The following is a 24,873-nucleotide window of genomic DNA, read 5'->3' as shown; positions in this document are numbered from 1 at the left end:
CTACCCCAGACTTGGGATTCTCTAGACCATGGGCCACTTGCTGAAAAACTGCCTCCATTAGGTGTTTGAGAGAAGGAGGAGTGGGCGGGACCACTGAGCAGGCGGAGGGTCTGGTCTGTTTCCTATGATCTTCCTGACACTGATGCTATTGCCTTGCAGAGGTGACCCGGTACTACCTCCATTGCAGTCAGAGCCTAATCAGCCCGTTCCAGCAGGTACAGCCACCCACACCTCCCCTTGCCCATTCCACAGCCCCTCATCTCTGGGTCTCCCTCTCTCTGTACTCTCAGCCACACCATGTACCAAGATGGTGGACAGCCGGGCCTTGCTTTCACTGTGGTCCTCTTTTGGCCACTCTCTGAAGGGGACTTTGCTCTTGGTTACTCCACTCTTTCCCTTTTCTACGCTTACAAGTGTGCGCCTTCCTGGAGAGCTGGTTACTCTGTGGGTGTTAGGCAAGAGATGGGGGCAAGCCTCAAGGCTCTGCATTTCTCACAAGCTCCCTGGCAAGGTCCATGGTGTTTGTCTGAGGACCACATCTGAGAAGTAAGAAGCATGGCTCTCAAAAGCTAAAGGGGTGTGGGAAAGACATCTTATGAGGAAGGAGCATATTCATGCCATAGTGGTTGGGTTGACCAGATGGTTAAAAGTCTGAATGCTGGGGAATAAGTTCCCTCTCTGAGTCCAGGTTCTCCAGTGTTCCAAACCAATAGGATCCAATTTATTATGCCTGTCCCCATCAGAGTCCAAGAAACTCTTTACAGTGGGTACGGCCTGCCCAGATCCTCCTGTATATTTGCCTGGTTGGTAATGTGAGTACAGGAGGACCAGCCTCCTGGTAACTATGGGACTTCTGGGAAATGGATCCTCACAGAAAGCTGTGTTCTCTCCACCCAGTCACTGACCACCTTCCAGCGCTCATTGACCACCATGCAGATCCAGGTTGGAGGCCTGCTGCAGTTTGCCGTGCCCCTCTTCCCTACAGCAGAGGTAAGAGAGCTGCCACTTGTAGCAGCTGTATCGGGAGGAAGGGAGCCCTAGTTGAGCTCTCCCCACTCCTACAGCCACCCTTGCACTTGTGTACTCCAGCAGGTTTGGGTGAGCACCCTGCCAGCTATGCATCCCTCACTTCTCTGTGGCTCAGCTCTTCCCTTCTAGGGAAAGGCCTCTCTGCACAGCAGCTCTCTCTAATCTTGTGTGCACGCCCTCCCCAGCTGCTCACTCTGCCTTCTCTCTCCCTCTTCCTACTTCAGAAAGACCTTCTTGGCATCCAGCTTCTGCTAAACAACTCGGAGATCAGCCTGCACCAGTTGACCGCCATGTTGGATTGCCGAGGGCTGCACAAGGTACTGGGTGACCGACTGTGGAGGGTGTGGGGTACACCTGCAAGGTACATTTTCCCAGAGAGAAGCCAGCCAAGACCTAGGGAAAGACTACCCAAGCCTCCTTCAGGCCCAGACATGAGGCTGAAGCCAAGCAGTGGGAAGTGAAAGGAGGTGCCTTGTTTCTTGGTTTCTCTGATGGCTGCTGAGGGGCACCCTATGAAAGGAACTTAGGGTAGGAACCTAGGAGGTTGGCTTTAGAACATTGGAAGACCCTGATTAAATGCTGACTACATAGTTGTTCACTGCCTAGACTCCCAGCCATCTGGTCAACCCATCCTTCTCCCCATCTTACAAGCCAATGTTTGAATCTTATTGCCAGGATGTAATGTGCCAGACATGTTGATGCATGCTTGTACTTAGATGTGGATGTAGGAGGATCATGCATTTAAGACCATCTGCACTGTATAGTGAAGTTGTGTCTCGGAGAGAGAGAGACTGAGAGGGGCAGGAGCCAGATAGAGTGACACATGCTTTTAATACCCAGATCTTGGGAGGCAAAGCCAGGTGGAGCTTGTGTGAGTTCCAGGCTAGCTAGGGCTACATAGTTAGGTCCTGTATAAAAACAAACAAACTAAATGTGTGTGTGTGTGTGTGTGTGTGTGTGTATGTATATATGTATATGTATATACATATATACATACACACATATGTGTGTGTATTATGTAACATATATACACATATATTATATATTATATAGTAATGCAAGGGACACTGAGGGTATGTGAGCACCTCACCCCCAAGCAGTGAGCCATTGTATTTCAACATCTTCCACAACCCATATAGACTTAGAATAAGCACATATGTTTATCCGTGATGTATACCCATACTCACACACAAATCATATACACTTACACATACTTACACATGAAATAATAAACATTTTTAAAAATGAAAGAGTTTTGGATATAACCTGTTTCCAGTCCTACAACTAGCTGCCCCCTCATCCATTTAGTTTGAAGTCAGCCTCCAGTGTCCGGCACACAGTAGGAGGTCAGCAAATTCTTGTCCCAAGGAGTCTGTCAGGTACCTCCGGGGAGAGGAAGGTGCTTTGGGTGGGAAGCTGCCAGGAGATGTTCGGTACAGGCAGAGAGGAGAAGGGCTGCCAAAGAAGGGTTCAGACCCCAGCCCTCTGCAATGACATGTCCCTGTTTCCCCAGGACTACCTGGACGCCCTCACTGGCATCTGCTATGATGGCATTGAGGGCCTGCTCTTCCTTGGTCTCTTCTCCCTCTTGGCTGCCCTGGCTTTCTCCACCCTGACCTGTGCCGGACCTCGTGCCTGGAAATACTTCATCAACAGGTAGGGTACCAGAAAGGCAGAGCCCACCCCATCCCAGCAGTAAGGAGGATTTCTGCAGGGGACATCACCATCTGGTCACCTGAGACAAAAGAGGGCCGCAGAGGTGGCTGGATGTCCCTGAGAGTTAAAATAGATCCCCACAAAAGTAACTGAGCCAAAGATGGCGATAACCCACCTGACCCCACCCAGTAGCCCTTGCTTTTCTTCCTGGGCAACAATTTGCAAGGTGACATAATGAGGGTGAAAGGCCCCAAGAAAGAGCAGGGAGGATCAAAGATATTACTGTCAAGATGGGATTTTCAGGCTCCTTGGGGGCAGAGAGAGAGAGAGAGAGAGAGAGAGAGAGAGAGAGAGAGAGAGAAAGATAGGAATGGATTTCAGGACCTCATGGACGGACAAGAGGGAAGGAGTGGACCGCCTTCCCACCCCATGTGCAGCCAGTAAGGGGCTCTGCCTGGAAGAGGTGGGCGTGGAGTTGGGGTCCAGTGCAGTAAGTCGTGCCTCTGAGGACCTTGCTTTTGTAGATGCTGAAGGAGATGCATATGGCCTGAGAGTATCCTAGGAAGAGAGATTGGAAGCACAGTAGGACCCCATGGCCTTGAGGCTCACCCCTAATGGCTGGCCGGTTTCTACATCTCCTTCTAGGGACAGAGATTATGATGACATCGACGATGATGACCCTTTCAACCCCCAAGCTCGGCGCATCGCGGCCCATAACCCCACAAGGGGGCAACTGCACAGTTTCTGCAGCTACAGCAGCGGCCTTGGCAGCCAGTGCAGCCTTCAGCCTCCCTCCCAGACCATCTCCAATGCCCCAGTCTCTGAGTACATGTACGCACAGTAGGGCCGCTGAGTCTATCACACCCAGGCTGGGCGGCATAGCCCTCCCAGCCCTGCAGTGAGGCTGGATTGATAGACAGAGTATTTGGTCTCCAGAAACACATGGGGAAGGGAGGGTACCAGAGGCCAAACCTGATCTTCCCGACTGTAGCCCAGAATGCCTGACAGGAGCGTATAGTCACCCTCCCACAGCTGTGTGTGCTGGGCAAAAGCACGCCGCAGGCGTCAAGCCTGACCCTTTGTCACATGCCCCCAGGTCAATCCCAAGTCTGAGAAGCTGCACTTCTCCAAGCCATGCTCCCCCTGGCATCTCTCTCTCCTTAGCTGCCTCCTCCCTGGTCCCCCTAGAGCAGTGGTTCCCACCCTGTGGGTCAGGACTGCCACACAGGTCACCTCTCAGATACCCTGCGTATCAAATGTTTACGTTATGATCCCTAACAATAGCAAAATTACAGTTACGAAGTAGCAACAAAAATAACTTTATAGCTCTGGGTCACCACAGCATGAGGGTATGAAAGGTTGGAAGCATCAGGAAGGTTGAGAACCACTGCCCTAGAGTGTTCGTTCCTTTTGACTCCTCCTGCACCTTGAGGGTCTCACACTATAAACCAAGCTGTCCTCACTCAACCTCCCCTGTGCTTGGATGACAGGTGTGAGCCACCACGCCCAGGTCTCTTTCCTTTATTGTCCTACCCACAATCCCTCCATCATACCCACAACCCTCAACTCCCATGATTGATCAAGAGTTCCTGCACACATATCTGATCTCCTCTTGGCCCACAGGAACCAGGCCATACTCTTTGGTGGGAACCCACGATACGAGAATGTGCCGCTCATCGGGAGAGGTTCCCCTCCGCCCACAGTAAGTATCCTTTTGTGGCCCGTCCCTGTCGGGGACATAATCAAAGATAAAAGCTGTCAGTGCAATGTGTGGTCCCCACAGAGACGCGAAAGAATGTGATATGATAGCTCTGTTACCAAATACGTATTAAAGCAGACTGCCACACGTCACGGGCCATCCACTACCCGGACCGTAAAGACGCCAATCGATCTCGCCCTGTTAGATGGCCTCTTGGGCATGGCCCATTGCACAACTGTCCTTGAGATAAATGGCCTCTGTCTTCAAGCTAGAGGACCAGGGACTGCATTTGTCACACTGGCACTTCACAAATCCACATGGTACTTAGCGTAGCCATGCTCGGTTGGCCATTGATTTAACTCAAGGGGAAAGACAAATTTCTCACATCACGTGACAGCCAGTAGGCTCCAGCTTAGAGCCAGGCACCTAAGCAGTCACAGGAGATTGTGGGACACACACACACACACACACACACACACACACACACAACTGTCTGACTGTCTGGGATAATGACCTTTATACAGCCTTCAAGAAACTCTCCTGGGGCCAGAGATGTGGATTCAGGGATGTGGGGTCCCTGCCCAGCACCAAGTATAACTGGGTGTGGTGGTTTAGGAAATTCTAGGTCACACAGAGCAAGTTCAAGACCTACTTCAAAAAAATGAAAGAGAAAAATATTCTTCCTGCATTCTAAGGTTAGGGGGAAGTTGCCTTGGCGTTGGTTTGTTTGTTTGTTTCATGTGCATGGTTTTGTTGTTGTCGTTGTCGTCGTCGTCGTCATCATCGTCGTTGTTTTGGCTGCTGGTATGTCTGTGCACCACAGGCGTGCCTGGCACCTGTGGAGGCCAGCGGAGGATATCAGATCCCTCTGGAACTGAAGTTACAGACAATTGTAAACCATCATGTGGCCGGGCGTGGTGGCGCACGCCTTTAATCCCAGCACTTGGGAGGCAGAGGCAAGCGGATTTCTGAGTTCGAGGCCAGCCTGGTCTACAAAGTGAGTGCCAGGACAGCCAGGGCTACACAGAGAAACCCTGTCTCGAAAAACCAAAAAAAAAAAAAAAAAAAAAAAAAAACCATCATGTGGGTGCTAGGAATTGAACCCCGGTCCTCTCAAAGAGCATCCGGTGTTTTTAACCTCTGAGCCATTTCTCCAGCTCCTCTTCCACCTTTAAAACAGGTTAAGACTGAGCTAGCTCACTGGTGGGGCACTTGCCTAGCATGTCAGAGGCCCTGGGTTTGCCCCTCAGGAGAAGAGAGAGTCCTTTATAGCTAGTTTCCTAAAGAGGATAAATACATGAGGAAAAGAGAGTCTCTTGTCCATCTGTCTGTCATTCCTTTCCATCCTAGTTTCCTTTCCACTGCCGTGATAAACAACAGGTAACAGGGAGGGGAAGATCTTACTTGTCATCCAGTCCATCACTGAGGGAGCTCAAGGCAGAAACTGAAACAGAGGCCACGGATGACCACTGCTCATTGGCTTGCACCCTTTAAACATTTATTTATTTTATGTATATGAGTACACTGCCGCTGTCTTCAGACACACCAGAAGAGGGCATCGGATCCCATTACAGATGGTTGTGAGCCACCATGTGGTTGCTGGGAATTGAACTCAGGATCTCTAGGAGAGCAGTCAGTGCCCTTAACCACTGAGCCATCTCTCCAGCCTCCAGCCTGCTTTCTTTTTTGGTTTTTTTGAGACAGGGTTTCTCTTTATAGCTCTGGCTGTCCTGGAGCTCACTTTGTAGACCAGGCTGGCCTCGAACTCAGAAATCCGCCTGCCTCTGCCTCCCGAGTGCTGGGATTAAAGGCGTGCGCCACCACGCCCGGCTTCCCAGCCTGCTTTCTTATACAAGCCAGGCTCACCTGCCCAGGGATGGCGCCACACATAGTGGGCTGAGCCCTCCTATGGCAATCACCAGTCAAGAAACTGAGCCGGGCATGGTGGCGCACGCCTTTAATCCCAGCACTCGGGAGGCAGAGGCAGGCTGATTTCTGAGTTTGAGGACAGCCTGGTCTACAAAGTGAGTTCCAGGACAGCCAGGGCTACACAGAGAAACCCTGTCTCAAAAGAAAAAGAAAAAGAAGAAAAAGAAACTGGCCCACAGACATGCCCACAGGCAGTATGATGGAGTCATTTCTCAACTGAGCTTCCCTCTTTCTGAGATGGCTCCTACTAAAGTTGCCAGAAAACTAAATGCACGCTTCCCTTTCCAGATGTGTGTGTGTGTGGTTTGAGACACGGTGTTATATAGCTGAAGATGACCTTGAACTCCTGACCCTCCTGCCTCCTCTTTCCAGGGAACACTTAAGGGATTCCCTTGGATTCTGGTGCTAGGGGTTGAGCCAGGACCTTATATGAGTTATTGCTAAGTTACCTAGCTGGATCCCTGGCTCCTCTCTTTACCATTTGTGTTTCCCCTCAATCCTGGGACCTAACTGTAGCAGGTTGGCTTGGTATTATAGTGGCCTATCCAGGACAACTGCCACCAGTCACAGCCTTCCTCCACCACCCCAGCAAAACTCAAAGCCCCCAGGACCACGCCCATGTGAGGTCTGTGCCTCTTGCGTTCTCTATCACTTCCAATCCTGGGTGGAGCCCAGGGTGTGCTGGGTAGGTGGGAAATTGGAGAAACTGCCATACTGTCTGTTCCCAGAGTAGCATCCACAGAGCCCAGGATTATTGCTAAGGTAGGAACAGCCTGGACTTTGGTACCCACATGCCTGGGTTCAAATCCCAGCTTATACCATGTGGCCTCTGTGACCTGGGACATGGCCTCTGCCTCTCTGGTCCCAGTTCTCCTGTATGTAGAATGGGGACGGTGAAGACACATGCCTGAGCACTGAAAGGGATGGCTCATTAGATGACCATATGCAGCATACAGGAAGTGCCATACACAGCAGTCTGGTTCTCTTCTCTCTCTCTCTCTCTCTCTCTCTCTCTCTCTCTCTCTCTCTCTCTCTCTCTCTCTCTCTCTCTCTCTCTCTCTCTCTCTCCCCACCCTCTCTCTCTTTAAAAAACTTCACGGATGTGTGGCATTCCTAAGAAGAGGCCAGAGTGGAAGTCTCTGGGGAGAGTAGGTAGACTTCTTGTCCAGCGTCTGCTCCCATGGAGGCGTTCCATCTGCCCATCCCTGTAGTTTCAGGGGAACCACCGGTACAATAGAAATGCTGGGTACCCTGGACCAGTGAGTGGAGCTGGGCCCTGGGAACCCCGCAAGTGCACAGATGGGCTGTAAGCAGCACCCTGGCCTGCCCACTGCAAAGCCTACTGCAACAAATCCTTATTTTCCATGCCACGATTCCCCTGGCGTTTTATCCCGAAAACTTTGTTTCTTTCATTACTATTATTTTAAGATTTGTGTGTGTGTGTGTGTGTATGTGTGTGTGTGTGTGTAGCATGTAGTGTGGGGTGCACACAGAGGACTAAGGGAGTCGTATTCCTTGGAACTGGGGTTACAAGCTTCCTGAGATGGATCCTAGGAGCTGAACTTGGGTCATCTGGAAGAGCAGCAAATGCTCTTAATTGCTTTGCCATCTCCCCAGCCCCCTTATTATTTTTTAAAACAGAGTTTCCCGTAGCCTGAGCTGACCTCTAACTCATAACTCACAACTCACTGTATAGCAGAGGCTGATTTTGAACTTATGACACTCCCGCCTCTGTTTCCCAAGAGCTGGGAAAGAGCATCACAGGGCTGCTGTTCATGGACTAGTGAGTCGCAGGCTGCACCTTTAAAATCCTACCCTGCCTTCCCTGCTAATCAAAGCTTCCTAGATCCCTTTGCCTCCAGCTGCCTGGCCCCAGGGACCGACTTCATTATTAATCCAAGCCAAACACAATTTGGGAAAATCTGCTACTGTGACAAAGAAATTAATCACTATGCTGTGATTGTGAGTAAAAGGGATTTTTAGATTACCTTCTGCTGGAGACAGTCAGGCCACTCTCCGTGTCCTGAGGTAAACTGCAGCTGACCCTATTTGCAAGGCTGTGGAAGACAGAAAAACCCTCATTGCTTTGGCAAAGGTGACTAACTACCAGTTACCTCCATCTTGGCCAACTCTGGGGGAAGATTCCCACCCTCTGCCCCTGCTAGGGACATCTGGAAAGATCGGTGCTGATGATGTCGTCATAGAAACAGGTGGGATGAGGGTGTGGGCATCTGCCTCCCTCCACAAAAGTGTTAGTGGGCGAATGAGAGGAAGCAAGGCCACCAAAGGGTCAGCCTGTTCCTTGGCCGGAAAAGTATCTTCCCATGGCTCGGACTTCAGGGGATCTCTCTTGTGTTTCCAGACCTGTTCCTAGACACTAACAAAAATCGCTCTGGGCGTTGTGAAAATCCCTGAGTTGAAGGTCTTGTCTGGCCTTATTTTCCATGCCATAAAACAAGCATTATTGCCCTGAAAAAGATCGGAAAGTTTTATTTGGCTTTTCTTTGTTTGTGTTGGTACTGAGAACTAGAACTAGGACCTCACACACCAAGCTATATCCTTAGCCCCAAGAGACAGAAACTCTCTTGGAAAGCAGGAACAAGCGACAAAATGAGGCCTTCTCTTTTCAGAGTTCTTTCTTGTAAAAGAAAAGTGACATTTTTTAATCCTTTTGGATAAGGATTGAAAAAGAGGGACCATGTGATCACCCTTTTAAAAAACTGACCCATTTCAGAGGCTGTTCTCACTCTATGTGGAGCTGTCTCTTGAGTGGCACCATTTTGATTTTTCAGTCTGGCCCAGTGCAGGACTCAGGTTCAATTCCCAGTCCAAAGCAGTGGACCTTTGTCATGTTCCTGTAATAATGGCAGCACAGGGGTTCTCAGACTCACAGAAACAGACTTTCCCAGGGAAGCAGCCTGGGAGATTTACAGTCTAACAAACTCACCAGGCAAGTCTGGGAAACACTGCCTTCATTGGGAAGGTTTGCTACTTGTGTGTACCCCAGAATCTGTTAAAGGGCCTGAGGGATCTGAACTGGGCCCCAGGGATTGGCATGTCTAGCCTATTCCTGGGCAAAGCTGCCTCTGCTGGCCTAGGAGTCAAACTAGAGAACCACCACTCTCAGGCTGCCTTGTTCCGAAGCCGTAGAGCTTTGATGGACAGGATGGTCCTGTATGTTGAAGCTGGCCCATGCATTGTGGGATGTTTACCTGGCTTCGTAGTATTCCATCCCCAATCCTGCTGCAGCTCTGACAATTGGATCACCATTCGATATTGTAGGTATATCTGACAGACTCTCATCGAGATGCACATGGCTACCTAAAGTGCCTCCTGCCCGCTTCATCTCATCCTACCCTGAGGTGACCTCGACTTGGGAAATGTCCCTGGGGTGAGGAGGCTCACTGGAGTCAGCGTCCGTCAGCAGCCACGAGCTTGTTAGGAAATGCAGGGTCTTGCGGCTGGTGGGGTCAATGAATGGCTAAGAGCACTGGCTGCGCTTGCAGAAGTCTCAGGTTTAATTCCCACATGTAGCATCACAACCAGGAGTTGTGATGCCCTCTTCTGACCTTGGCAGGCCAGGGATAACACACATACATACATGCAAAACATTCCGACACATAAAAGAAATCTAAAAACATTTTTTTAGAGGGAAATGTTAAGGGTCCCTGGTATTTTGGGCACAGGAGGAGATGGAAGACTTCCTGTGTTTTCACCTGGGACAGTGGTTCTCAACTTGTGGGTCTCAACTCCTTCGGGTTAGCATAGTAGGTATCATACATGTCAGGTATTTACATTGTGACTCATAACCATAGCAACATCACAGTTACGAAGTATCAACAAAAATAATGGTATGGTCAGGGTCACCACAGCATAAGGAACTACATGTATTAAAGAGTCAAAAGAGTCCAAGTTTTAGGAAGGTTGTGTGTGACTGAATCTGCTGATCTTGTGCACAGCTTCTTCGACTCTGGAATTGTCAAAGCAACACTTTAAAACTATTGGTGACACATTTAAAAACTTGTTTTTGTTTTGTTTTGTTTTGTCTATCTTACCTCAAAACAGAAAAAGAAATCTTGGTGGATGTGACCTGGTTGGGTTTTTTTAAACTCCCTAGATATATAAAGACCCTGATAGAAAGGATGGGGCTGAATTTTTTTCTAGGTATTTTTCAAGTGGGAAAAGGGAGACTAGGAGGATGTCAGTCAGCCAGCCAGGCAGTGGTGGTGCAACCCTTTAATCCCAGTATTCAGCAGCAGAGGCAGGCAGTTTTTTGTGAGTTCAAGGCCAACCTAGTCTGCAGAGCTAGTTCTGGAACAGCCCGGGCTACACAGGGAAACCCAGTCTTGGAAAAACAAACAAAACAAAAACAGACTCAGCCGAAGAAGAAGTGACGGGACTGATAAAGTGTAGAGAGTAGAGATAAGGACAGTGTAAGCATCCACTCAGTAAAGCACCTGAGAAGAGGAGAGGTGTGAACCCCTGGGGCTCGCTGGCCAGCCAGCCTCATCTACTGGGTAAGCTTCAGGCCAGTGAAACACCTTGTCTCAAAAAGCATAGAGTAGGGGGCTGGAGAGATGGCTCAATGGTTAAGAGCACTGAGTGCTCTTCCAAACGACCAGAGTTCAAATCCCAGCAACCACATGGTGGCTCACAACCATCAGTAATGGGATCTGATGCCCTTTTCTGGTGTCTGAAGACAGCTACAGTGTACTCTTACATACATTTTTTTTTAAACTAATTAAACACACACACACACACACACACACACGGTAGATAGCAGCCACACACATAGGACACATACACGGGATTCAAAGCTGGCTTCTAGGATCTGTGTGACTTGTGTGACCTAGCTGGCTGTTAACTACCCGCTCCAAACTTCCCTGGTACACCTGATATGGTCCAGCGCTAGGCCTCCTGAGAGCCTGGGTGTGGAGGAAGGAGGATCCCTGCTCTGGGTTTGCATGCTGTGCTAGAGGCTAAAGCTGGTGCCCCAGGGATGTGAGACTGGAGGCGTCAGTGGACACGAAACTTCCCAAACCTCACTGGTATTCCCCTGAGCTGTGTGATGGCTTGTGATAAAGTCACTGTCTGGCTGCTTTGCCTGGCCAGCTTATCACCCTCTGAGAAGTTCCCAGCACGTTTGCTGGTCCCAGGAATCCCAAGAGTGCCACACTCTGAGGATGCTCCAGCCTGTCATGTGCAACGATGTGCTGTTCTTCATGCACACATCCTCCTCTATGTTCAGGATCTCGGTTGGGTTCATTGCCCCTGGGTGTGGTGGCAGGAACATACAACCCCAGTTCTCTGAAGGCTGAGACCCAAAGGTCCTTTTGAGTCGGAGTCCAGCCTGGCTACATAGGGAACCTTGGACTACAAAGTAAGACCCTGTCTAAATAGATAACAGAAACAAAAGAAGAAAACACACACACACACACAAGAACATAATGCAATACAGGCATTTTTTTTAGTACCTTTGATCCAAAGTTAGTTGAATTTATGGGTGTGGAACCAGCTTACCCAGAGGGAAAAGTGGGCTGTGTAATGTCAGGGTGACCAGGTAGCAAACTGTGCCCTCTTGAGACTGTCCCTCCTCCTCTCTCCTCACAGTACTCTCCCAGCATGAGACCTACCTACATGTCCGTGGCGGATGAACACCTGAGACACTACGAGTTCCCGTCCTAGGGGCTTTCAAGGTACCTGCCTCTTCTGCCAGCTCGGTTCTCAGCAGATGCAGAACCCAGCTGTGTTTCTGGAATAGAAACCGAAGGTTCCTGGACATGAACAGGCTCCTGTGGCTGCAGAGACACAGCTGTGACTCCTGACCAAAGCCACAGGTGGATGTGAGGCCCGTGACTGGACCAGCCTCTCCGGCCTTAACTCCCCCAGGACTCAGCTGTTGTCCCTGAGGCAGCTGCCCGGTTCAGCCCACCTTAAGTCCCACCCTCAGCAGATGAAAAAATGGTAGTTGAGGAGGGGGACCACCAGCCTGAGATCCCTTTTCTCTAAAGGCCCTGCCACTGGGCTCCTGCCTCTTGTTAGTGTGGCCCTAACTAAGTCCAGGCCACACCCTCCAGTTACTTGGTCCTCCGTTTCTAGGCAGTGGCAATTGGAGGTGTGTTAGGAGAACACCTGGTCCAGGATCCACATTCTGGGACCACAGGGACTCTGCCTAGATGCCAGAAGGACAGCATCAAGAGATCTCCCCAGAGGGGATGGGTGGCTTCAAGCTGGGCACTGCAGCCTGGCAGCCATGGGCACACGTATGGAAGAAAGCCTGCAATTCTCTAACCTCCACCAGCCACCCCCATTCTGGAACCAGGTGTCAGCTGCATGTGGGGACAGTCTCAGGTATGAACAGACACTTGGAAAGCACCTGAACTCGTTCCCAGTGTTTTAAAACAGGTTGATGATCCAAAGACTCACGCCTCCCTCAGGCACGGCCAGTGCTTGCAATAGACGCAGGCTCGGTTGGGTTTTATACCTGATGTTCTACTGTGGCTCTCACACAGATCTTACAGATCTGGAGGAGAGGCCAAGGAGTGAGCTGTGGGGTTTTTGGGGTTTTGTTTTGCTGCGGTCTCCTTATATACCCTGACTGGCCCTGGCCTAGAACTCACAGAGATCTGCCTGCCTCTGCCTGCAGAGTACTGGGCTCAAAGGCATGTGCTACCACACCAGGCCAGGAGCAGATTTGCTTTGCTTTTTTTTTTTTTTTTTTTTTGAGACAGGGTTTCTCTGTGTAGCCCTGGCTTGTCCTTGAACTCATTCTATAGACCAGACTAACCTCAAATTCAGAGATCACCTGCCTCTGCCTTGAGATTGCCGGGATTAAAGGGTTCGCCATGATGCCACATCCTGGTCTTCTGGCTTTTTTTTTTTTTTTTTTTTAAATAAGATATCAGTGAGACATTCTACCCCACACGGCTAGAGAAGGACATCTGGAGCCTTGTAAAGGGAAAGACATGATAGCTAAGAAGGCCGAGGGACTTTATTCTGAGGAACAGCCACTTCTGGCCAGGAGAAAATAATAACCCCTGTCCTGCCTGCCAAGGGACAGGTTAGGGGTCTTTGGTGCTTCCAACCTCTGACCAACCCAGAGTACACTACACACCGAATCCCCGTGGCCTTGTGCAGCCAAGCGAGACCCTACTGATGGTGCGGGACAGGGATGTGTCCATTTCAGAAGAGCCACATTGTCATTGTACTGGCAGCTCCCGGCCAAGCCACCGGCGTCACTGTGTCTCATATTAACCTGTGCATACTGTGAGCGACCTTTGTATGCCTGGGTCCTGTGCAGACTCGGAGCTTTGACCTCAGGCCTTGCTCCTGATGTCTCCTCTGCAGCAGCTGAAGGACTTTTTTAATGCATGTACATTAAACTAAAACTCCTCCGGGTTCTACAAGAGTCGGGTGGGCAAACCTCTTCTTGATCCATGTTCGCCCTCCCCCTGAAATAAACCACTTCCCTTAAGGTGTGCAGCTGAGTCACTTTAACTTGGTAACCTCTGAGGACTAGCCACAGTGCATGTCCCCTCCGAGGAGGTCTTGTGGGGGGCGAGGGGGGCGGGAGGGGGATTCCAAGAGGCTCCTCCAAAAGCTGTGTTGGATTTCAGTGAGAAATGAGCTAGGGGTTATGAGGCAGATGGCAAGGTAGCTCAGCAGGTGAGTGCTTGCTGCTCTTCTAGAGGACCTAAGCTCTGTTCAGAGCTCTTCATAGTCACCTGCAGCTCCATCGCGGGGGGGGGGGGGTGGGGGGGGTTGTAATTGCCCTTCTGATCTTCGAGGACAACCACATGTGCATGATATACACACAGAGAGACAGAGAGAGAAACTAAAAAGCAGTTGTCGAGATGGCTCAGTAGTCTAGAGCACTTAGTGCTTTTGCTGAGGATCTGGGTTCGATTCCCAGCCCTTGCATGGTGGCTCACAAGCATCTGGCATTTCAGTTCCACGATTCTGATGCTCTCTTCTGGCCACCATGTATGATGCACACACACACAAAGGAAAACACACACTCACAGATCTCATTATGTGGCCTTGGCTGACCTCCCAAGTTGTAGACCAGGTTAGCCTAGGGCTCATTGAGATCTGCCTGCCTCTATATTCCAAGCGCTGGGACTAAAAGCCACCATGCTGAGCATAATTTTTTTTTTCATTCTTTTGGTTCTTTTGAGACAGGGTTTCTCTGTATAACCCTGGCTGTCCTGGAACTCACTCTGTAGACTAGGCTGGCCTTGAACTCAAATCTGCCTGCCTCTGCCTCCCAAGTGCTGGGATTAAAGGCGTGTGCCACCACACCCGGCAGAACATATTTTAAAATTGTTTTTGTTTGTTTGAGACAGACATCCCCAACTGTCTTAGAACTTTCTCTATATACTCTGCCTTCTTTTAAAGATTTATTTATTATATGTAAGTACACCATAGCTGTCTTCAGACACACCAGAAGAGGGCATCAGATCTCATTACAGATGGTTGTGAGCCACCATGTGGTTGCTGGGAATTGAACTCAGGACCTTCGGAAGAGCAGCCAGTGCTCTTAATCACTTAAGCCATCTCTCCTGCCTAACCTTTGCCTTCTTAATGCTGAGACTAAAGGTGTGTGCTATCACACCTGGCTATAAATCTTTTTTTAAAAGAGGGAGCTATTAGGCTGGAGAGATACTCATTTACATAAAATAAATCTCTCTCTCTTTTTTTTAAAGAGGAAGCTCTGAATGAAAGTCTCAGGTTACAGGTACCTGCAGCCTTTACCTACTTTGTTTTTTGTTTATTGGTGGTGATGGCATGCGTGTGCGTGTGTGTTATATGCACATAGGCTAGAGGACAAAGGACATTGGCTCTTCAACTCTACCAACCCCTCCACCTTATTCCCCTGAGATGAGGCTGCAACCAGCAACCCCCAGAAATAATCCTGTCTCCCCCACTGAAGAACTGAGGCTACAGGCGTGTGCCTGTCACACTCAGCTTTTTATGTCCGTGCTGGGCATTTGAACTCAGCTCCCATGCTTCTGCGGTCAAAGCTCTGATCTGTGGAGCCACCGCTCACCTCTGCTGGGAGCTCCTCTCACAGAACCCGAGCTGGACCCCATTTCTACTCTGGACTTTCCCCAAAGTTCCCTCTGAAGGTCATTCATTGCTCATCAGGCTGCTAAGAAGTAAGTAGCCTTGATTAAGTGTTCACAGGAGCCAGCAATTCTGCCTGATATGGGTATTAATTTTGTATTAACCCTCAGAAGAAATCGATAAGGCCATTTGGTTTGTAGATTAACAGGTGCATCAAGGGTCAGGGCTTGGCTGGTATGAAGACAGCACGGGGTATTTCACATAGAGCCCCAGGCCCTGAACTGGGTGCCTCTGGGTGGGCATGGGTAGCACAATGGTCAGGTGGGAGGGGCCCAGGTACACTCCTCCAACAGCCAGTCATGGGTTCATGCTGTATTCCCGAGTACCCTGCTGCTTGGGGCAGGGATGCCTGAACACAGTGTCTCTGGGGCAGCCCCTCACTCCCCACCCCATTGCCTAGTCTCCAGCTCTGGTGCCTCTGCACAAGCCAAGTGACTGTTTACACCCCTGTGCAGCTGAGCTCCCAGAAAGTCGTGGAGCTCCTGGGTAAGCTGCTGTTTCCCTTGGGAGTGCTGGAGGGGAGAAGCTTGGGCAGATGACCTCACTGGCTCACAAGTGGGCACGTGCTCTTGTGGCTTTTCCTGGGCTCTGCCTGCCCTAAGGGAACCCGCAGCCTTGGGGAGATGAGTAAGAACACTGTGGGAACTCCCATAATTAGGCTGACTTTCAGAGAAAACTGCCACTCAGCAACGAGGTGACTTGGGCTGTGGGGCTTTTACCACCGTTAATGCAAGCTAGATGAAACCTAAGTTGCAAAAGGTCTAGAAGAAGCAGGAAGGTGAAGACTGGAGAGATGGCTCTGTGGTTAAGAGCACTGGCTGCTCTTCCAGAAGACCCTGGGGTTGGTTCCCAGCACCCACAAGGGCAATCACAAGGGTCTGTAGCTCTAGTTCCAAGAGATCTGAGATATGATGTTCTCTCCTGGCCTCCCTGGGCACTGCATGCCCAGAGTGTAAAGACAGCAATGCAAACAGTACATCCAGACACGAAAGATAAACCTTAGACAGGTGACTGTGAGCAGCCTGATGCACCTCTGCTTCACTCGGTTCCTGCAGCCCCCATTTGCTTCGGACTGAACCAGGTCCTTGTTCATGCAAGGTGGCTACTGTACCACCGAGCTACACTCCCACTCAGCACTATCTCTTAGTCACTCCATACAATGAGTGACTCAAGAGGTCTGCCATGGTCACTGACCAATGCACTCAGGTAAGAACTGTCCTTACCAGCCCCCACAAGAGCTTTGATTTGTGCCTCCTGACACACAAAGTCTAAATATTTGACGGCCCTCTACTTTCTCTGAGTTCTAGCATAGCAGAGGTATCTGGGTAGTCTTGGTCGTGGTCTTGGAATGGGAGTTTACAAAGTATCATGTAACAGCTCCTATTGTTTGGATAGGGGGGGTTAGTGTTGTGGGCAAGATTCCCATGCTCTTGTACTTCCTGTTTAGTCTGTTTTGTGTGCATGTGTGTGTGTGTGTACGCACACACTCGTGTGAAAGAGAGAAGGGGAGAGGGGGTGGGGAGAGAGAGAGAGAGGGAGAGAGAATGAGAGAGAGGGGGAGGAGATGGGGGAGAGAAAGACTTGCGCTTGGTGGTTTTGGTTTTGGTTTTGCTTTGAGACAAGGTTTCACTATTGAAACTAACCTGGAACTCTTCATTTAGACCAGGCTAGCCTGGAAATCAGAGGTCTGTCTACCTCTACCTTAGGAGTGCTGGGATCAAAAAGTACCCAGCCTGGTCTAGTTCTGTTTGTTTTGAGATGGTCTCCTGCAGCCCACGCTGGCTTCTTGTAAGCCAGGGCTGACCCTGAACACCTGATTGTCTTCTTTCCATCTCAGAGACTTAGGGATCCGTTTTCACTCGATTTCAAAATTAGAAAAACAAAAACCAAACCACCACCAACAAAGACATGAAAGCAGAAGGAAATGGGGAATAGATATGATCAGAGTATATTTTATGAATATATGCAAACACCATAAGAAAAGCCCTTACCCTGTACTATTGATTAGCACTAATAAAAAAAAATCACTAGTTTGAAAAATCACAAGTTCAAAGCTAGCCTGATTACATGAGAAGAAGGGACTGGGGGGTGGAAAGGAAGCCAATGGTGCAATGGACTAGGGACCTGCCTGGAGTTTGTCCAGGGCGGAGGCTGATCTAAGCAAAGAGTTTCTGTTGTCAGTTACGCAGTGATTGGGTGGAAATCTGAGAAGCTGGGGGGTGGGGGGGAACCAAACTAGGACCTTATGAATGCTCCTAATTATATGACTTCATGCTACCTCTCAGGGCGGCTGAGCTGAATCTGCCAAGAGCGTAAGAGCTAAAAGCCAGCGAGTGAGTAGATGAGCCAGTGGAGGTCGGAGTGAAGGGAGGGGAGGGTGGGGCAGGAAGCCAGGGATAAAAATCATTGTGACTGCAGTTTCCTTTCCAGCTCCCCACTTCTCCCTTTCTATCTGCACACGCAGTGCACGCTCACACATATACCTCACTTTCTCTACCCATGTGTCATCAGAAAGTCCCCCAGCGTGCAACCCCAGCCAGCCACATCGCTCCATCCTGGAACTAACTGATCTGCTGAGTGCCCCACCCCCACTCTGGGAGTCATCCCCCACTCCTTCCCCTGCATCTCAAAACCATTTCCTAGGGCCCGGTTCCAGCCCCAAATCCCACATCTCAGTGACTCATTCTTTGCCTGACTCTATCCAAATTTCCAGTGCCCACGCCTGGCCTGGGATTCACCTCATTCTCCGGAGCCTGTAGCGACAAGCACCGTGCTGGTGGGGGCTCACAATGGGCTGGATTATTCATCTGTGTCTGATTGCATGTTCTCCCCCATTATCCTGAAGATCTGCCAATGTTCAACGTGAAGATGGAGAAAGTTAAGTCTCAGAAATGGAAAGTAAGGCTGGGATGTAGTTCAGTGGTAGAGCTCCAGCCTATCCGATGCAAGGCCCTGTTCAATCCCAATACTGAAAGATTATCTTAAGACACCACCATTCGATTGCTGTGAAGAGACGCCACAGCCAAGGCAACTCTTATACAAGAAAGCTTTTAATTGGGGGTTTGCTTATAGTTTCAGAGGGTTAGTCCATTATCATCACGGAGGGAAACATGGGCAGACACGATGCTGGAAAAGTAGCTGAGGGCTACATCCTGATCCACAGGCAGCAGAAAGAGAGAGAGAGACACTGGGCCTGGTGTGAGCTTTTAAAGCCTCCAAGCCCACTCCCAGTGACATACCTCCTCCAACAAGGTTCTAATCTTTCCCAGAAAGCTTATCCATCTGGGAACTAAGCATACAAATATATGAGCTATGAGGGTGATCTCATTCAAACCTCACAGGGGATGGCAGAGAGAGTGCCTTGCTAAAATCCCATGATAAATAAAGAACCAACCTCGGGTCCCAAATGCTCTTAAGAGACACCTCTGGGAAAGTATATACGGTTCTGTAGTTTTCTTTCTCTTTAAAAAATCATATTGTGGGCTGGAGATGTGGCTCAGAGGTTGAATGCACTGACTGTGCTTCCAGAGGTCCTGAGGTCAATTCCCAGCAACCACACGGTGGCTCACAACCATCTGTAATGGGATCTTGGCACCCTCTTCTGGCATGCAGACAGAACACGGTACATAATAAATAAATAAATAAATAAATAAATAAATAAATAAATAAATAAATAAATAAATAAGTCTTTTTTAAAAATCATATTGTGTATGTGTGTGTTTGTGTGTGTCTTACATAGCACAAGTATGGAGGTCAGAGGAAAACTTAGAGAATTCAGTTCTCTCCTTCACCATGTGTGTCTGGGGCTCAACCCTAGGTCATAGAAGTGGTGGCAAGCCCCTTTCTCCACTGAGCCATCTCACCAGTCCTAGATATAGGACTCTACTTCCCTTCTTTAATTCTTTTTAAATTATTGATGATGATGATGATGATTGTGGGTGTGCTATATGACACAGATCAGAGGACAACTTTGTGGAATCCATTCTTTTTCCCCCCATTTTAATGTTCCCCCCACCCCCCATTTTTATGTGGGTTCTAGGATGTGAACTCAGCTTGTCAGGCTTACGCAACAAGTGCCTTGTACTCAGCCTGTCCATCAATCCCTCCCACATTTTCTCACTTCCTTGCCTCAAGCTCATGAGAAACACATCTCTCTTTGTGTCATTCATGTGTCCATCAGCTCATTCATTCATGCAATGAAGCCATATTTACAACGTGCCGGCTGCATAGCTAAGCCATGCATGCATTGAGCCTGACCCTCAAGGAATTTCCATTCCGGAGATGAAATCAGAAGGGTGGTGGTGCAGGGGATAAGTTAGCAGAAGAGACCCGGACATTGTAGCAGTGACAAATCAGAGGTGATCCGAACTGACCCAGGTGCGGGGCTTCCCACGCTCTGGTCACTTTGATTGCGTTTTTCGGGGGGATACGGGGGTGGGGGAGGGACTTTGCTGGATATAGACTGTAGACTTGGGTAAGCATTTTGGCAAAGCTTTGGTTAACTTTCCTCCACCTCTTCCGCAGACCTCCTCCAGAGAAGGGAGGAGAGAAGGGGGTGCTTCCGACTAGAGGGACCAGTGTCACGTGCTCCAGATCACCTTCGAACGGCCGGCGTCTCGGCCCGGCCAGGGTTGCTAGGCAACCGGTAAACTCCGCAGCTCCCAGCCGTTTGAGCTGCGCTGGAGCTGGGACGGGTCTTGGGCGCTTCTCCTGGGCTGTGTGGCAGGAGGTGAGCCAGGATAAGGGGCGGGCGTCCTAGAGGACGTCCAAGCCCGAAAGAAAACCTGGCAAAAAGAGGGGAAAGCCCTCGAAGGTAATTAACACCAACAGTGCAAGAAATCTCGGAGAACTGTCAGGTGCTGGAATCAGCTCTTCCCGCTGCATTAATCCTCGCTGCCCTGAATATTCTTCAAGCTCCAGGACCTCCTCAGCCTCCAAGCACCTTGCCCTCTGCACTTCTCCACCAGGCCCTGACCCGGTTGTGACCCGGAGTGGGCGGGACCTCTTTCTGGCTTTCAGGTGAATGGAACAAAATTTCAAGCCCAGGAAGGATGGGCTGTTAAGAAGAGAGCTTTCAGTTAGGGAGCGGGAAAGGGATAGGCCGGTAAACCCTGCACTCCGGTAAACTGATGCAGGAGGATTACCAAGAGTCAGAGACCAACCTAGACTACTCAGTGCGCTCTAGGCCAGTGGACTCAGAGTGAGAGCCTGTCTCAAAGACTAAGAGAGGGGGGCTGGAGGACTGTCTCCGCTGCTAAGAGTGAGTGCGCTCTTGCAAAGAACCGGGAGTTTGATTTCCAGCACCCACATCAGGGGACTCAAAACCCATGAAACTCCAACTCCAGGGGATCTGGCACTTCTGGCTTCCACCCCACCTGCACTTGTGTGCACTTACACACACACACACACACACACACACACACACACACACACACACGATTAAAAATAAAGTGAAATTAAGAAAAACAAAATGGAGGGCGTAAAATGGGAGATCACAAGAGTCTTGTGGACTGGGCACAGGTACTGTATGTAAATGCATCTTTTCCTTTGCCCCTCCATCTGAGAGTTGGCCTTTCATCTACATTAGGGTCAGGAGACCATTTTCCTAAGCTTGTCCAGAAGGTTCACAAAGACATTGGAGAGACACAGGAGCCCTTCCTTTCCTCTGCATTCTTCCCTCAAGCACGGCTCTACAATTCCAGGCACACAAGGGACAAAGGGTGACCCTCCTCCTGGCCCTCTTCCCACACTGACACCTCTGTTGCCTGCTATTTCCTGGCCTTTCCTCCCAGCTGTGTACCGTGCTTTCTGCTCAACCACAAGGGGTTCTCTCTAGGAACGGCTTTGCTCATTATCCTCGCCTGAGGCAAGTCTTGTTGTTTCTATTGAGCTAGGGTGCAGGAAATGATCACATATTTTGGTGTTTGGACCAGGGTATAGCGGTTCTTTGTGACCCTGGATTTGAGACTTAGTGGGGCTGGGTGTAGCTCAATGGTAGAGTACTGGCTGATATGTGTAAGAGTCTAAGAGTCCATATTTAGCTCTCTCTCTCTCTCTCTCTCTCTCTTTCTGCGTGTGTGTGTGTGTGTGTGTGTGTGTGTGTAAGAGAGGGGAGGGAGAGGGAGAGAAAGGGAGAGAGAGAGAGAGAGAGAGAGAGAGAGAGAGAGAGAGAGAGAGAATGATTCTGCATGCTTCTGGGAGTCTAGGTTCCCACGGGGGCAATGTTCCCCTGAAACTCCCAAGCAACAATACTCCTGATGTCTCCTTGAAGACACCCTGCTCAGACCCTCTTTGGGGAAGCCTCACCCTGGAGCACTTGTCTTCTAAAGGAAGAGAAAGATCACTATGACACTCTTGGCTGACCTAGCCATTTATCTTTGCACCCTGTTAGCTTGTGAGAAAAGAGCCTGCTCTGGGGCTTTGACTGTGCTGTCTTCTTGTCACCAGGCTAGCCTTTAAATGTCCCCTCTGTCTGCCTCCAGACACAAGACAATGCCTCCGTTCTCCACGAGGGCTTGGCCTTGGGAAACACCAAGTAAGAAAGCAGAGCTGTTAGAATCGGAGCGGGACTGAGGAGGCTGGTGTTTTTCTTTCCGGAATTTTCTCATTCTCTTAAGTGTCCCTGTGTCCTTGGGAGCCAGCTGTACCACAGCAATTGGAGATGGAGAGAGACGGCCCCTAATTGCCTGCATCCAACTGCCAGGTCTGTGGTGGAAGACAGAGAGAACTTAATTGACTTTGCATTCTTTCTTCCAAGGCCTCAATTCTGTCCATACAGAATGAAGACACGGGGCGGGGGGCACCCTTATGCAGACTGCTTCTTTGCCAACCCCTCTGCTCTCTGAGCCATCTCTCCCAACCATAAAGGAGACTTTCCAAACCACATATGATTTGGGTTGGCTTGGGGGATGGCTGGAAGCATGCTTTTATTGTTTTCATTGTTTTGTTTTTTGAGACAGGGTGTTCTGTAGCTCAATCTAGCCTTGAACTATGTAGCCGGAGCTAGCCTTAATTTATCTCAGTCTTTTTGCCTCTACCTCCCAAGGACTGGGATTACAGGCATAGGTAGCCATGCCTAGCAGGTCATGCTGCCCTGAAGGAGCAATGTATTGATGCTGAGAGCCTGGGGAGTTAACCTCACCTCCCCCCTTCTCAATCACTGCTGTTCCAGCTATCCCCCTTTACACACACACACACACACACACACACACACACACAGACCTGCCACCGGCTTCTTAATGGACACGCCCAGCTCTCAGCCCTTCAGCTGGGCGGAGCCATGGCTCAGACTCCTTAAGGCCATGAAGCCTTGGGATGCCCAGTGATCCCAGCACCACTTGCTCAAGAGACCAGTCCCTCCCTCCCTACTGCATCCTTTGGTGGTTTGTCAAAGATCAGATGACCATAAGTATGCAAGTTTATGCCCATTGATCACATGACTCTTTGCATCAGGAACCACTGCCTTCATTACTCGTGGTTTGATTGACTGATTGATTATTGATTGATTGATTGTTTAAAGACATTTTTTTGAGTTCAGGTTTCACCGTGCAGCTCTGACTAGTCTGACACTCATTCTGTGGATGAGGCCGGCCTAGAATTTGCAGTGATCTTCCTGCCTCTGCTTCTTCGATGCTGAGATTATAGACACCACTGTGTCTAGCTCGTACTTGGGTTCAACTGTCTGTCTTCCCTCTCTTCCTTTTCTGTATGTGTGTCTGTCTGTCTTTGGAATGGGATCTTTTCATTTAAAAAAAAAAGGTTCTTAATAGTCTTAAATGTTTATCTTATGTGTATGAATGTTTTGCCTGCATGTATGTCTGGTACCCTCAGAGGCCAGAAGATGGCATCAGATCAGCTGGAACTGGAGTTACAGACAGTTGAGAGCTGCCACGTGGGTGCTGGGAACCAAACTCCTCTCTGAAAGAGCAGTCAGTGCGTGCTGTTCACCTCCCAGCCATCTCTTCAGCACCAGACAGGATCTGTGTAGCTCAGGCTGAATTCCATAGACCATAGTATAGTGCCCTAGATGGCCAGACCCTGTATTCAGTCTCCTAATGTGTGGGGTCAGAAGGATCAAGGCCCCTTTGTGGGAGGTGAAAGGCAGTAGGTCTTCTTAGGTTCTTAGGACTTTGATAAGGAGCCCCTTTCTCACAGTGCGTTTGCACGCTAACCCCTTTACAGAATTTTTGTAGCTGCAGGTCAGCTCTGGAAAGTAAATGACCAGGCCAGGGGCACACTGATGGTGAAGGCAGGCCAGATCCCAGGGTCTTACCACACTTTCTTACAATTATTATTTTTTTAACTTGAGAGAGAGAGAGAGAGAGAGAGAGAGAGAGAGAGAGAGAGAGAGAGAGAGAGATGTGCATATGTGGAGGTTAGAGGACAACTTGTTGGAGACATTTCTCTCCCTTCCAAGCAAATGCGCTCCGGGGATTGAACTCAGGTCATGAGGACTGTGCTATAAGCATCTTTACCTGCTGAGCCATCTCGCTGGCCACAATTCTTGATGCTCGTGGCTAAGTGGCACAGACTAGTGAATTTCCAGTTCTGTTCTGTATATTGAAGAAGCCACTTGGCTTTGCCCCCTTCTCAAAGTGGCTCACGAGTAGGTCGAGCGATCCCGGAGGCAGGGATTCACTGTGTGGCCGCCAGAGGTGGGTTAAAGCCTGGTAACCTGGCACTCTGGCATGGATGGGTGAGCCTTCTGAACAGTCACGTGAGCAGTTTGGTGGCTTTTAAGAGATCCAGGTCTCTCTCATCTGGGTCCCACGTGGTTTAAATTTTGAGCGTGCTGGTGGATTTAGCTCAACCGTCATCAAGATTGCCTCCTGCCTCCACTAAGTGTATTGATTCTGTAGAAAGTGTGCAATTTTGTGGGTAAGAGTTTTGAAGCCAGGCAGCCCAGCTGGCCTGCTTGTCAGCTGTGTGACGCCTGGCAAGCCACCTAAAGAGAGGAATGTTCCTCAAGTAAAATGGTGATCTCATTGCCCGCCTGAGAGGGTACGAGCAAGAACCAAACCGTATAATTTGCACTTAGCATGCACTCGGCACTTAGGTGAATTCAGTGATTCTTGTCTGAGGAGATTTTTGTTCTTTCTGTTTCTTTAAAGACTTATTTTCTTTTTCTGGCCATGGCGGCTCATGCAGAGGCAGGTGGATCTCCAAGTTTGAAGGCAGCCTGGTGTACATGGTTAGTTCCAGGCCGGCTAGTGAGACCCTGTCTCAGAATTAGATTTATCTAGCTGCATGTGTGTGTGTGTGTGTGTGTGTGTGTGAGAGAGAGAGAGAGAGAGAGAGAGAGAGAGAGAGAGAGAGAGAGAGAGAGAGAGAGAGCGAGCATATACTACGCATTCTCACAGAGGCCAGAAGGTGGCGCCAGATTCCCTGGAGCTAGAGTTACAAACATCTGGAGATGCCCAACTCAGGTCCTCTGC

General features: G+C 49.7%; 2 protein-coding genes across 5 annotated transcripts in view; both read left to right on the top strand.

Moving 5' to 3' along the window:
• The window catches only part of Ttyh2 (tweety family member 2), a 45,885-nt gene extending 32,094 nt beyond the window's left edge, over positions 1-13,791 (top strand). The window contains exons 8-14 of one of the 2 annotated variants that reach the window (XM_021177205.2): positions 160-215; positions 898-990; positions 1,254-1,346; positions 2,543-2,685; positions 3,331-3,516; positions 4,309-4,387; positions 11,924-13,791. In XM_021177205.2, coding sequence (XP_021032864.1) covers positions 160-215; positions 898-990; positions 1,254-1,346; positions 2,543-2,685; positions 3,331-3,516; positions 4,309-4,387; positions 11,924-11,998 — 725 coding nt within the window. In that variant the 3' untranslated portion in view covers positions 11,999-13,791. Of the gene's footprint in view, positions 1-159; positions 216-897; positions 991-1,253; positions 1,347-2,542; positions 2,686-3,330; positions 3,517-4,308; positions 4,388-9,595; positions 9,945-11,923 lie in introns of those variants that run through there. The other variant, XM_085829437.1, reaches the window with a different exon arrangement.
• A 6,306-nt stretch (positions 13,792-20,097) lies between these two features.
• Positions 20,098-24,873, top strand: part of Dnai2 (dynein axonemal intermediate chain 2) — a 33,332-nt gene continuing 28,556 nt past the window's right edge. For 2 of the 3 annotated variants that reach the window (XM_021176626.2, XM_021176625.3), the window contains exon 1: positions 20,098-20,458. The gene's annotated coding sequence lies outside the window, so the exon portion shown is untranslated. Of the gene's footprint in view, positions 20,459-21,921; positions 22,143-24,873 lie in introns of all 3 variants that reach the window. The other variant, XM_085829436.1, reaches the window with a different exon arrangement.

This window comes from Mus caroli, unplaced genomic scaffold, assembly GCF_978045245.1.
Source record: "Mus caroli unplaced genomic scaffold, Mus_caroli_1 scaffold_13, whole genome shotgun sequence".
Taxonomy (NCBI): domain Eukaryota; kingdom Metazoa; phylum Chordata; class Mammalia; order Rodentia; family Muridae; genus Mus; species Mus caroli.
Note: the sequence above shows the minus strand (reverse complement) of the source record. Positions and strands in the feature narration are given on the sequence as shown.